This window comes from Salvelinus sp. IW2-2015, linkage group LG27 (genome assembly GCF_002910315.2).
Source record: "Salvelinus sp. IW2-2015 linkage group LG27, ASM291031v2, whole genome shotgun sequence".
Lineage (NCBI taxonomy): Eukaryota > Metazoa > Chordata > Actinopteri > Salmoniformes > Salmonidae > Salvelinus > Salvelinus sp. IW2-2015.
Window position 1 is genome coordinate 32,172,213 of NC_036867.1, and position 14,683 is coordinate 32,186,895.

The window sequence follows — 14,683 nt, forward strand, 5'->3', positions numbered from 1 at the left end:
ACAGCCAAGAATGTGCTAAAGTTAGCGGGAGGGATGGGGGTGAAATATCGTGTGTGGTGCTCAAGTTCAGAGTGGCTGTCAGTCAACCCCCATACAGAGCTCTGATGTCATGTACTGCATAGCATGTTACTGTACAGCCTGTATAGCATGTTACTGTTACTGTACAGCCACTTCTTTCCAATGTGGGCGCTTATCAGCATCCAAATCTGCCATTTTCAACCCTTATACAGGTACGAGAGGAAAGGCCTACGTTGCAGGTTGCATCTTCTTTAATTGTCCATTCCCTCAAGTTGTTGTCATTCTTATCAAATGCACTCGGCTCATCCCTTCAAGGGTGGAGGGTAGAGCAATAGAACATTTTGCTAAATATTATTTTATATTATTTGGAATTTAGATGAATTATTGAAGGACCCATTTTCTCACTTACTAGTCTAGTGTTACAGTTGTTACCACTTGTTCTGTCCCAAGGTCTTTCCCAGCCTGTAAGGATTGATATCTTTGAGGACTATATCTATGGGATCGGGATGAGGAATGATGTCTTCCGGGTCCATAAGTTATGGAAAACAGCCAATGGAACGGCTCCATCTGGGAGTAGAGAGACCCTCATTATCTTGGTCCTCCATCGATTCAAACAGCAAGACGGTAGGCTTTATCAATCACTTTCTCTTTCCCTATTTCTCTCTTTTCTGTCTCTCTCACTCTCACTCTAAGTCTGTCTGTCTGTGTCTCCTCGCTCTCTCTCTCTCTCTCTCTTCTCTCTCTCTCTCTCTCTCTCTCTCTCCTCTCTCTCTCTCTCTCTCTCTCTCTCTCTCTCTCTCTCTCTTTTTGTCTCTATCTTTGTTCTCTCCTCTCTTTGTTCTCTCTTTGTCTCTCTCAATATCCCTGGCTCCCTCCTCCCTTTCCTCTCTTTCCCTCTTCTCAATGACTGCTGGCAGTTGGTTTGTTTACTGTCGTCTGGTTTTGTGGGTGTTCTGTGAGAGTTGAATGACAATGTGGTCATCTGTTTGTGGGAACTGTACTGCATGCCTCTGTATGCCACTTCTAAGGGCCAGTTGAAGCCCTCCCTGATGGCATCATTATCCCTAGCTCCAGCCAGCGGATCACACTGTTTGTCTCTCTCTCAGTTAAACACAAATAATAAAAGGATCTCATGTTTGACTTTGAAAAGTTTGAGCCTTTCATATGACAGAATATGAACTTTCTCTTTGTGTGTGTCATCTTGATATTCATATTATTTTTGTCTGAGTTACATAGTGCATTCGGTGCTGTCTGTGCATTTTACACTAACTGCAACCAGCCAGGTCCACTCAAGACACAGTGGTACAGATACAGTCCGTCTATGTACTACACTCTACAAACTCACACATCCTCCTTTCTAACCTTTATCCCATTGGACGTGTCAGTGTCCAATCCGTGCCCAAGGATGGACTGTGATTTCCTGTGTCTGCTCAACCCTGCCGGAGCCAGCTGTTCCTGTCCTGAGGGGACCACGCTAATAAACAGACTTGCAGGGACACCAACACATCAGGTACATTAAGACACCAATGTGTTTCGGTATAGTACGCCTACTGTCAACCAGCTAGCTATGCAATGAGAAGGGACACTAACATCTTCAATACAGTAGGCTGCAGGGACACTAACATCTCAGTACAGTAGGCTGCAGGGACACTAACATCTCAGTACAAGTAGGCTGCAGGGACACTAACATCTCAGTACAGTAGGCGGCAGGGACACTAACATCTCAGACAGTAGGCTGCAGGGACACTAACATCTCAGTACAGTAGGCGGCAGGACACTAACATCTCAGTACAGTAGGCTGCAGGACACTAACATCTCAGTACAGTAGGCTGCAGGGACACTAACATCATCAGTACAGTAGGCTGCAGGGACACTAACATCTCTCAGTACAGTAGGCTGCAGGGACACTAACATCTCAGTACAGTAGGCTGCAGGGACACTAACATCTCAGTACAGGGCGCAGGACACTAACATCTCAGTACAGTAGGCTTAAGGGAACTAACATCTCAGTAACAGTAGGCTGCAGGGACCTAAACATCTCTATCTCAGTACAAGTAGCCTGCAGGGACACTAACATCTCAGTACAGTAGGCTGGCCAGGGACACTAAAACATCTCAGTAACAGTAGGCTGCTGCAGGGACACTAACATCTCAGTACAGTAGGCTGCAGGGACACTAACATCTCAGTACAGTAGGCGGCGCAGGGACACTAACATCTCAGTACAGTAGGCTGCAGGGACACTAACATCTCAGTACAGTAGGCCTGCAGGGACACTAACATCTCAGTACAGTAGGCTGCAGGGACACTAACATCTCAGTACAGTAGGCTGCAGGACACTAACATCTCAGTACAGTAGGCCAGGGACACTAAATCTCATACAGTAGGCTGCAGGGACACTAACATCTCAGTACAGTAGCTGCAGGGACACTAAACATTCAGTACAGTAGGCTGCAGGGAACACTAAACATCTCTCAGTACAGTAGGCTGGCAGGGACACTAACAATCTCAGTACAGTAGGCGGCAGGACACTAACATCTCAGTACAGTAGGCGGCAGGGAACTAACATCTCAGTACAGTAGGCGCAGGGACACTAAACATCTCAGTACAGTAGGCTGCAGGGACCCTAACATCTCAGTACAGTAGGCTGCAGGGACACTAACATCTCAGTACAGTAGGCTGCAGGGACACTACATCTCCAGTACAGTAGGCCTGCAGGGACACTAACATCTCAGTACAGTAGGCTGCAGGGACACTAACATCTCAGTACAGTAGGCCTGCATGGACACTAACATCTCAGTACAGTAGGCTGCAGGGACACTAACATCTCAGTACAGTAGGGCTGCAGGTACACTACCATCTCAGTACAGTAGGCGGCAGGACACTAACATCTCAGTACAGTAGGCTGCAGGGACACTAACATCTCAGTACAGTAGGCTGCAGGGACACTAACATCAGTACAGTAGGCTGCAGGGACACTAACATCTCAGTACAGTAGGCTGCAGGGACACTAACATCTCAGTACAGTAGGCCTGGTCACCCTGCAATACTTTCATTTGATCCACCTCCAACTGAGTCTGGATCTTTCATATATTCTTTCCTATGCTGAGTAAATTGGAGTGAAAGTGAAGGTACCACGCAAGCAGTCCTGCATAGAACAGTCAGTACGGCCCATTTGAGTTCCAGCCTTTTAGAAAGGTGGTTAATCTACTCGTTAGATATTAATGGGAGCAGTCGGTTGCCATGGTTTTAATCTTAACACGTGGGTACATCATTTGCTTCAGGTGAAATGTGTCGCCCCGCCTGCGAGAACGGAGGGCGATGCATCACCAACGAGAAGGGGGAGCTGCGATGTTACTGGCTGGCCAAATTTCTCCGGGGAGCGCTGTGAAGTCGACCACTGTAAAGACTACTGTCAGAACGGGGCACATGCTCAGGCTCTTCCATAGGTAAGCCTCTTTGCTACTTGTGTGGTGTGTGTGTGTGTGTGTGTGTGTGTGTGTGTGTGGTGTGTGTGTGTGTGTGTGTGTGTGTGTGTGTGTGTGTGTGTGTGTGTGTGGGTGTGGTGTGTGTGTGTGTGTGTGTGTGTGTGTGTGTGTGTGTGCTCCCTGCTCTTCCACTGGACCTCCAGGACAGGAAGAGGCCGCTTCATCTCATCCATGAACTATGGAAATGAGCGTTGGGACCTGGTTGGGACCAAGGCCCCTGTCCTGTCAGCCAATGAGATCCTTCCCACAGATGCCAGTTCTGCTGTGACAACTTCTGGCTTCATGATTGATAATCTGCTTCTAAATAACTATCGCTCTGCATCACGTGTCAAACTTATTCCATGGAGGGTAGAGTGTCTGCAGGTTCACTCCTCCGCTGTACTCGATGGATCAATTAAGGTCACTGATTAGTTAGGAACTCCCGACACCTGGTTGTCTAGCTCTTAATTGGACACCGATCTAATGGAAATAACTCAAACCAGCAGACACTCCATGGAATGAGTTTGAATCTCCTGCTTTATGTAGTTGTTGATTGGACATTAGTGAGCATTTGTGCCTGTGTCTTCCGGTGTCAGGGAGCCATAGGAAAGTGCAGTTAAACATCCCTTAGTTTGACTACCCCTGAGAGATGTAAGCTATAGATGTATCTGAAAATACAGCATGTACGGCCCCACTTTGGTATTGCATTAGCGGAGACGTCAGTACCACCATGACTATGCACGGCACGCTTCATGTGTGGCATAGCTATCTATTTTTGAACAGTTGTTAAAACACATTAAAGTCCCCAAAGTCCAGGTTCCGTTCCAGTTTTTTTTTTCTTTTCTCTTCAGAATAAATAATTGAGAGTGGAGATATAAATTAACGGCGTGGATCAAGCTTCTCTCTTTTCTTTCTCTTCCGAGGACATTTTTTGGGGGGGAGGAGTTTGAAGCGAGGAAATGAGGCGGTCAAATATGAACGCGTGAAATAACAGTTAAATGTTAGTGTTGGCATGGCGACATCAGTAACAACTTACCTCTTGGCTGACAGATGGAACATCAGGAGAGAGAGCACACACAGTACGTTTCTATTCATCCCAGTCAGGAGCGGGCAACAGATGTGGTATTTCAGATGTAAGCTCTCCGAGCGGTCATAGGACCAGTGTGAAACCAGTGTGAAACCAGTTGAAATCCTTCCAGTGCAAATAGACATGGCTGTTTAGAAAACATTGGACCTTGGGGGTCTCTTTGTGGACATCCCCTTGGATGGGAAATGGTTTTCAATCTCCAATATGAAATGTGAGAGAAATCACATCTGCCTTGTGTTTGCTTGCTTTCCCATTATGACGTTGGACAGTGGACATGCTTGTGATTATATTTATATCAGCTAAGCAATTTGGAGCCAATTTCAATAGAATGTCAAATAAATCAAACTACACCCCCCTCTATCTCTCTCTCTCTCTCTCTCTCTCTTCCTCCCTCCTCCCCATTCTCTCTCTTTCCCTCTCTCTCCCCTCTCTTATTTCCCTCTCCCTCCCTCCTTCCCATTTCTCTCTCCCTCCCTCTCTCTTTATCTCCCTGCCTCCATCCATCTATGTCTCTCTCTCTCTCTCTCTTTCTCTCCCTGCCTCCATCCATCTATGTCTCTCTCTCTCGATCGATATCTCTCAGGGCGGCCTACATGTCGTTGTGCTGTGGGGTTCACAGGGCCGGTCTGTGAGAGGAAGGTGTGTGATAACTACTGTCTGAATGGGGGAACCTGTGACGTCAGCAGGGGGAACCAGCCAGTGTGTCGCTGTATGGCTGAGTTCACTGGGGAGCGCTGTCTCTACCGTGAGTCAGATACACACACACACACACACACACACACACACACACACTAAGATTGTCCTGTTTTAGGACAAGCAATCGATCAACATTTCGTGTTGCATTCAGTCTCCGCAATGAGAAGAGAGGGGTTTGTGGTTTCCACATTTACCACAACACTAAAAATGAGTTGGAATATTTTGTCAGTCTCCTCATATCTGGCGGTTTAAAATAAGTTTGATAGGAACATCCCTTCAAAAGCTGCTTGCTTGCAACGGCTCAGTATCAAGGGCTGAACAAATGGATGTTGCACTGACTGACACACTGGAAGACCAGGAATGTAACACATGAAATACATAAGCTTCTTTTTCTCCACCTTGGTTCCAGATATCTGCCATCACTACTGTACCAATTCGAAGGCTTGTACTCTGTCAAGCAAGAGCCACGTGGAGTGTGTGTGCTCAACCAGGTATGAGGGAGTGAAGTGTGAAGTGGACCGATGTCTCCAGTGTCGAGGGGCACAGTGTATTGTCAACCCGGAGACAGACAACGTGTCCTGCAAGTAAGTATCGTCTGAGTACAATAGGTCACACTTGATTTGGATAGTCCAAATAGTCCGTCTTTACAGATGGTCATACTATCTGTTGATAAGCAACTGCTTGCTAAGGTTAGGGTTAGAACAGGTGTTAGGGTAAGGATAAGGTTAGGGTTAGAACAGGGGTTAGGGTAAGGATAAGGTTAGGGTTAGAACAGGTGTTAGGGTAAGGATAAGGTTAGGGTTAGAACAGTTGTTAGGGATAAGTTAGGGGTTAGAACAGGTGTTAGGGTAAGGATAAGGTTAGGGTTAGAACAGGTGTTAGGGTAAGGATATGGAGGGGTTAGGGTTAGAACAGGTGTTAGGGTAAGGGTTAGTTTAGGATTAGAACAGGGGTTAGAGTAAGGGTTGTTTTAGGGTTAGGGTTTGATAGTTAGTTGAAATGTTACTGATACTCTAGCGATATTTAAATAAAGTGATATAGAATTACTAGAATGGAACATTTGACTGATACCCATCACAGAACATTCACTTGAAAGGAATATCCGTTCTAGTAATTATATTTCTGTGGATGCTGCCACATGTCAGCATTCTCCTGTCTCCATGGTTCAGGGCTTGCGTCATCAGACAAATGCACAATGTTTTATAAATGCCTTATAAATGTGCTTTGTAATGCTTCATGAAGTCGTTGCCATGTTCCTTTCTTGTCCTTACAGCTGCAGTAACGGCAGAGTGGCAGCCACCTGTCAACTGTGTGATGGATACTGTTACAACGGAGGAACCTGTCACCAAGACCCTGAGACCAGCCTGCCGTTCTGCCAGTAAGTCAGCACAATTGTTTGTATTTCTCTATTGATTATATTTCTTTCAATTGAGTAGGTTGTCATCGTCAGTTGTCGTCATCAACTAGTGGCAAAAGATCAGAATTGGGCTGCCGGTGTAAACGCGGCCATTGTGTTTGTCTTCATTCTGCTTTCAGTTGTATCACACACACACAGCACTGATACAGTACAATTAGTGGTATTGAAAGTGGTTGTGTGGTTTTGCTGTGAGAGACAGAGCAGGTGCTGTAGTAGAGACTGGATACTAAAATGGGAACGTAGTAGAAAACAATGAGGTCTCACACTGAGGTGGCTTATTTCCACGTTTTTCCAAGAGAAAAGGGTTTCAGGTTTCCTTCCTCTCTTGCAAATTATATGATCTCCTATATTAAAGTATACAGAGGCTTTTGGTTGTGTTTGTTTCTGGGGCTTGCATCACTCACAAGAGGCTTTTCAAAGTTGATCAATCCTTAGTTGCATCATCCATTTTTTTTTACTTTTGAAATTACTCATATTCAGTATTATACAGTCTGTATAGCCAAATTAATAATATATACCCATTGATTCTTGAATAATATAACGTATAAATGCCTCATGAGCATAGTTCAACTGTCCTACCCCATCAGAACCCAAAATATAATCTTATTTTACTCCAATGTTTGTAAACAATGTAAATGTAAACAAACACTGTATATCCTTAAAACATTGTTAAACTATAATTGTGAAATCATGGACGGTCAGCCCTTGCATCCATAGCTCTGGCTATCAATTTGAGAGTGGTTACATTTCTCCAGGCCCTTCCCTCAGCCTATTACCAAAACAGAGGCGTTTTTTTTTGTTTAGTTAGTTTTTTGCTTTTATCCTTGTCATCCAATTGCTTGTTGTATTGGGTTGGTAGTGGAGAAAGACAACACGTACCTAGAGGGCTTTACACTACCGGTCAAAAATGTTAGAACACCTACTCATTCAAGGGTTTTTCTTTATTTGGACTATTTTCTACATTGTAGAATAATAGCGAAGACATCAAAACTCTGAAATAACATATATGGAATCATGTAGTAACCAAAAAAGTGTTAAATTAATCAAAATATATTTGAGATTCTTCAAATAGCCACCCTTTGCATTGATGACAGCTTTGCACATTCTTGATATTCTCTCAACCAGCTTCATGAGGAATGCTTTTTCCAACAGTCTTGAAGGAGTTCCCATATATGCTGAGCACGTGTTGGCTGCTTTTCCTTAACTCTGCGGTCCGACTCATACCAAACCACTTCAATTAAGCTGGTTGAGAGAATGCCAAGAGTGTGCAAAGCTGTCATCAAGGCAAATGGTGGCTATTTGAAGTGTAAAATATATTTATATATAAAATATATTTAGATTTGTTTAAAAATAATTTGGTTACTACATGATTCCATATGTGTTATTTGATAGTTTTGATGTATTCACTAGTATTCTACAATGTAGAAATTAGTAAAAAAAAAAGAAGGAAAAACCCTTGAATGAGTAGGTGTTCTTAAACGTTTGACCGGTAGTGTATGTGTCATTCCATAGATCTCAAACAACAATCTGTGGGCTATTCCTGCAGTTGAACTTATTTTGCTCCCACTTGGCGTGACATTGGATGGATTGCTTGCCATAATGCTTTGCTTTCTCACCTGAACACGCACACATCCTATGGAAACACTACGATGGAATAGGGCCTAGCTCCATCTGTTCGATTTCATACTCCGTATCCTCCAATACGTCCGAGCTGGTGGACTGTGAGAATGTATTGTGCTCTATCTACTTTTATCTATGTGTCCAAAATGGCACCCTATTCCATATGTGGGCCCTGGTCAAAAGGAGTGCATTATATAAAGAATAGGGTGCCATTTCAGACGCAGACTTTGTCTCTGTGTTCCTCAATATATGATTCGTTCATGTGGCGATAATTTCTCTGTGCTGCAGCTGCACGCCTGGGTTCTTGAACCAGCGCTGTGACCAGCGGGCCAATCCGTGTGATAACTACTGTCAGAATAAAGGGATTTGCACGTTAACTGCCTTAAACAAACCCCAGTGCAAGTAGGTCTGACTTTTACCCCTCCTCTCTGACCCTCCTTCCTCATCTCCTTCCCTCCTCCTCTCCTGCCATTTCCCGAGACCAGCCCTCACTGTCTCACTATCCAGCAGCATCCACTCTGTACATCACTCCCCAACTCAGACTCTCACCAGTACCTCTGTCTCTGTCTGTTGTCTAACATATTGTACGATAGAACCCCTTACAGCACATGTTCCTCGTCCCCTCATTCGCAGCACAAGCACACCTTACGGTTCTCTCTTTGCCCTAGCCTCTCAATACATGTCGTGAAAACAGGATAATAACCCAGTCGCTAAGTGATCGAGAACAACTCTTTGCAGCTAAGCATATTCCCAAGCAACAAATGGTGTGATTTATATAGGTCAGCTACAAGCTGTCATTCCCTTCAGGACTATGATTCATGTGGTACCTGCAGCGAGCCACAGTCCCTCTAATGAAAGTTTGATTAAATGCTGCTTACAGTCTATTTAATATTAGCTAATATCATTTCATCATCATGCGGTCCCCCTTGTCAGATTACATATAGCGTAATTGCATGTCTTCCTATCCTCTGGGCAAGGGAGGGGAAAGAGAGAAGTAGTAATGGATCACTGTCTCTGGATTACATCCAAACCTTGATGAATCCCATATGGCACCCTATTCCCTACATAGTGCACCACTTTTGACCAGATCAAAAGTAGTGCAAAATAAAGGAAAAAGGGGTCCCATTTGGGATGCAGACTTCGTGTGAGATTATGCTTATTTTCTTTAACTCGATGAGGGAATGAATTATGCATGCATGTTCCCTGAGACTTTACCAAATGAGGAGATGAAATTAAGAGATGTGTGTGCGTGTCACAGGAGACTGCTGAGGGGAGGATGGCTCATAATAAGGGCCGGAACGGCGCACCTGGAAACCATGTGTTTGTTGATATATTTGATACAGTCATTACCACGAGCCCGTCCTCCCTAATTAAGATGGCTATAGTGTGTGACACCATAGCCTTCTTGTTAAAGAGACTTGGTTTGACCAACAGACAGCTATTCATACTCATTGTGACTTTTCTAGGTGTCCAGCTGATTGGTCAGGTACACAGTGTGAGAGACCTGCCCCCAAGAACAGCCTGTCTGGCAACATCAGCGGGGGTGAGTAGTTATCGCTCGCTCTCTCTCACAAACACACAGAAACATACAGATGTAAGATCTTAATTTGATCACTCTTTTGTTGCTTAGAATGTGCAAACTAGAGTTTAAAAAGGCTTCTAAAGTTTGATGTCCATTACGGAAAATGTATCAACCCCTACAAAAATGTCCATTAATTATAATCCAGGTGATAATTCATATTTCCTGTTGCTGCAGGATTATTTTCCTGTTGTAGCAAACTGGCTCAAATTAAGATCCTGCATCTGTACAGACACACACACATTCACACACACAAACATAGACACACAATCCTACAAGAAAAAGACAGTCTATTTTCAGTTCTAAAAGTGCTATTGTCTGGATTTGGAGACCTTTTCGGGCTCTTTGAACCACCCTACCCTCCCAGAGATTGGTATTTGATCTTGGTCTGCAGTCTGACATTTCACTGTCGACGTGCTCTCAGGGCTTAACTGTGCAGACTGAGCCTTTTACCTCCATAGACTGACTTTAACTTTAGCAGAGCCATAGAAATGCAGTCCCCATATGAAGAACCTTGTTGGAAAGTTATTTTTATGTTGGATGTTAACATATTGTATTGTTTCACTACAGAGAGGAGGGAAAGTATGTTACGTATTGAACATGTTTAACTCTAATAGTTTGGTCTGTGTGTTACAGGAAGCATGGCCATCATTGTCCCACTGGTTCTGCTGGTGATTCTCATCACTACCATGGCCTTGGGGGTTTTCATATGCAAGAGGAAGCAAAGGTATGTCTTTACTTCTAAGTAGACAGATTCCAAAAGATACCCAGTCACTTCATACTACATACAGTGCCTTCGGAAAGTATTCAGACCCCTTGACTTTTTCCACGTTTTGTTAGGTTACAGCCTTAAATTGATTAAGTCGTTTTTTCCCCCTCATCAATCTACACACAATACACCATAATGATGAAGTAAAAACAGGTTTTTAGTGTTTGCAAACAAGTGAACTGAAATATGAAATATGAAATATCACATTTACTTAAGTATTCAGACCCTTTACTCAGTACTTTGTTGAAGCATCTTTGGCAGCGATTACAACCTCGAGTCTTCTTGGGCATGACGCTACAAGCTTGGAACATTTGTATTTTTGGGAGTGTTGCTGCACAGCTATTTTCAGGTCTCTCCAGAGTTGTTCGATCAGGTTATAGTCCTGGCTCTGGCTGGGCCACACAAGGACATTCAGAGACTTGTCCCAAAGCCACTCCTGTGTTGTCTTGGCTGTGTGCTTAGGGTCGTTGCCCTGATGGAAGGTGAACCTTCACCCCAGTCTGAGGTCCTGAGCGCTCTGGAGCAGGTTTTCATCAAGGATCTCTCTGTACTTTGCTCTGTTCATCTTTGCCTCGATCCTGACTAGTCTCCCAGTCCCTGCCGCTGAAAAACATCCACACAGCATGATGCTGTCACCACCATGTTTCACCGTAGGGATGGTGCCAGGTTTCCTCCAGACGTGACACTTGTCATTCAGGCCAAAGAGTTCAATCTTGGTTTCATCAGACCAGAGAATCTTGTTTCTCATGGTCTGAGAGTCTTTAGGTTCCTTTTGACAAACTCCAAGCAGGCTGTCATGTGCCTTTTACTGAGGATTGGCTCCCGTCTGGCCACTCTACCATAAAGGCCTGATTGGTGGAGTGCTGCAGAGATGGTTGACATTCTGGAAGGTTCTCCCATCTCCACAGAGGAACTCTAGAGCTCTGTCAGAGTGACCATCGGGTTCTTGGTCACCTCACTGACCAAGGCCCTTCACCCCCAATTGCTCAGTTTGGTCGGGCGGCCACTTCTTCCATTTAAGAATGATGGTGGTCACTGTGTTCTTGGAGACCTTCAATGCTGCAGAAATTATTTGTTACCCTTCCCCAGATCTGCGCCTCGACACAATCCTGTCTTTGAGCTCTACGGACAATTCCTTCGACCTCATGGCTTGGTTATTGCTCTGACATGCACTGTCAACTGTGGGACCTTATATAGACGGGTGTGTGCCTTTCCAAATCATGTCCAATCAATTGAATTTACCACAGGTAGACTCCAGTCAAGTTGTAGAAACATCTCAAGGATGATCAATGGAAACAGGATGCACCTGCCCTCAATCTCGTGTCTCATAGCAAAGGGTCTGAATACTTATGTAAATAAGGTATTTCTGTTTTTTACCAACTTGTTTTCGCTTTGTCATTATGGGGTATTGTGTGTAGATTGCTGAGGATTTGTATTTATTTAATCCATTGTAGAATAAGACTAACGTAACAAAATGTAGAAAAAGTCAAGGGGTCTGAATACTTTCCCGAAGACACTGTACATGTTCTGTTGTGTGATTATTGGTCATGCGTATCATAGTAAGCAGTCAGGAAGGTTTATAATGCTCTCCTAACCTCGTCAATATTATCATTCACAGGGGGAAAATAGTCCAGCGGCAGCCCATGGTGAATGGTGGGCTAAACGTAGAGATCGGTAACCCCTCGTACAACATGTACGAGGTGGACCACGACAATCACTCTGATGCTGGGAATCACCTTCAGCCAAGCTTCACCCTGGACCCACACAAGGTTTGGAAACGCTTACTCCTGTATCCTCCCTTTTCCCTGAGTTACTAACAAGGGCTACGCAATACCCACACTAGCGCACTACATAGAACGCATGCCCGATACATTGATTCAGTGGTATGCCAGTGTGGATATTGGCATGTAGCCAATAGACAAAGATGTATTTTATTCTATTCTGGAAGGTAAAACTGTAACGGTTGTGTTGTTGGGTTGGTGTGTGATGTTAACGTGGTCATTATGTGTTGTAGGGTTGGTGTGTTGGTGTGAGGTCTAGTCACCTGCACACTCTGTCAGTTCACCCTGACGGAGTTCGTCATCTCCCGAAGGAGATCCTTCCTGGACAGGTAAACTCCTTGTGAATTTTACTGTCCTCTCTGGGAGAGATGCTGTGTAAAAGCCTGGTGTATGTTGATACAAAGCCAAGGCCATTGGGTTCCAATCCAGGATCTCATGTTGTATTCATGAAAGCTACGGTAAAGGCTTCCTCCAGAATGTGTGTAATATGTGTTATAATTAAGCAATATGGCCCGATGGGGTGTGGTACTGTATGTAGACCGTATACCACAAACCCCCGAGGTGCCTTATTGCTGTTATAAACTCATTACCAACGTAATTAGTGCAGTAAAAATACATGTTTTGTCATACCCATGGTAACTTGTAAGTCGCTCTGGATAAGAGCGTTTGCTAAATGACTTAAATGTAAATGTAAATGTATATGGTCTGATATGCCACTGCTGTCAGCCAATCGGCATTCAGGGCTCGAACCACCCAGTTTTACAATTGAAAGGAACCCATCTGCTGTTGTTCCACATGGCTAGAGCTTGTCTACAGTCACCTGGTGGGATGTCAGCGACAGTGTCCTTGTCTTGCTTGTTAAGCAACAATAGGCTCTGGACGTGCTGCAAAATGCTTTATCACATTAATTAACACGGCCGATTGTTGTTTATACCCAAATAGGCTGGGCATCTGAAAGATACGAGATACTTTAATAACGAATGAATCTAATTTAAGTCATGTTGGCTTATGAAATGGTTATTAGCTCATCCTGGCCATGTTTAGTGTAAAAGTAATACTCTCCGTGTGTTGTTGTGCTTTTTTCCCCAGGCCATGAACTACTCCAACCCAGTATACGCTAAGTTATACCTTGATCAGGGACAGAACTGTCGAACGCCCGTCATCAACATTGAAGAGAGAAGAGAGCCACTCCCAAAGAAACTGGAGGCAACTATACGAGAGACAGTTGCATAGCCTTTTACAGTACGCTATTGGTATAATATTTTATATGAGCTGTATAAATGTACAAAATGAAAAGGAGGATTTTTATATGTCCATATCACACTAGAATTGTCTGTTTTCATGTCATGTCTGAGGCAGCATCAGGCAACACTGCGATGTGTATCTTTTGCATTGCACTGAAAAACAGCACCTGAAAATGACCTTCCTTTCAACACTTTCCTTCAACTGAAGTAGTCCCTGCTATGAGGCTTTGAGCTCGCAACTGTTACCAGCCGATCACTAATCAATCGCTAATCAATGTGTCGCAAGGATAGGACAACAACAAAAAAGTGTACTATGGTGTCACAGCCTACATTCATGTATACGGTATATACCTTCTCAAATGACGATAAAAGATGTAACAGAAGTTTTATAATTTTATATATGATTTATATATGTCCAGTTTGGCTTGGATTTTCTGACAAGATATTACGTGTAGTACTTTTATACAAAACTGTACAGTGCATCGCTATGTAATAAATGGGGGGTTCTCTTGACCTTTCAAGTATACTGCTGCTCATATGTATATTGTGTTGCTGTTTTGTATATAAAAATGTTTTGTTGTATGCCTCTGGTTCCCAAATTTGATTGCAAACAGGGCCTTTTGCTCAGACTTAAAAACATTGCAACTGAGTAAACATGTCTGGGCCCAGTTTCCCGAAAGCATCTTAAGGCTAAGTTAATCATTAGAACGATAGCATCTGGGCCCAGGACTGTTCCCTTACCTGTTGATTGTCTTTGGGGGTGGTAATTGTTGGGTCAGTAGGGGGCACTATATGTCCCCTAAGTTGTTTTGCATCACTGAATTCTTGCTAATGTCCTATCTTTCTCAGTTAAGCCACAGCACCAAAACCAGGGACCTGTTGTACATTATCACATTTTGGGATATATTTCCATGACCAGATATCTTCAAAAGCAAGGAGAAAAGTAAATGACTTAAACGATATGATCACTCATGAGAGTGTGTGGGGCACTGCTATATTCAATGTACT

The 14,683-nt window shown here is 43.8% G+C and overlaps 1 protein-coding gene across 1 annotated transcript in view; it reads left to right on the forward strand.

Moving 5' to 3' along the window:
- The window catches only part of LOC111953345 (low-density lipoprotein receptor-related protein 1B-like), a 232,446-nt gene extending 218,245 nt beyond the window's left edge, over positions 1-14,201 (forward strand). Inside the window, 17 exon segments of the mRNA XM_070435534.1 lie at positions 469-554; positions 556-601; positions 604-642; positions 1,404-1,499; positions 1,502-1,528; positions 3,300-3,370; positions 3,372-3,435; positions 3,438-3,464; positions 5,153-5,314; positions 5,675-5,849; positions 6,539-6,643; positions 8,591-8,704; positions 9,769-9,845; positions 10,518-10,608; positions 12,269-12,419; positions 12,665-12,760; positions 13,521-14,201. Of these exon segments, the coding sequence (XP_070291635.1) occupies positions 469-554; positions 556-601; positions 604-642; positions 1,404-1,499; positions 1,502-1,528; positions 3,300-3,370; positions 3,372-3,435; positions 3,438-3,464; positions 5,153-5,314; positions 5,675-5,849; positions 6,539-6,643; positions 8,591-8,704; positions 9,769-9,845; positions 10,518-10,608; positions 12,269-12,419; positions 12,665-12,760; positions 13,521-13,664 (1,571 nt within the window). The 3' untranslated portion in view covers positions 13,665-14,201.
- Positions 14,202-14,683: the final 482 nt, after the last annotated feature.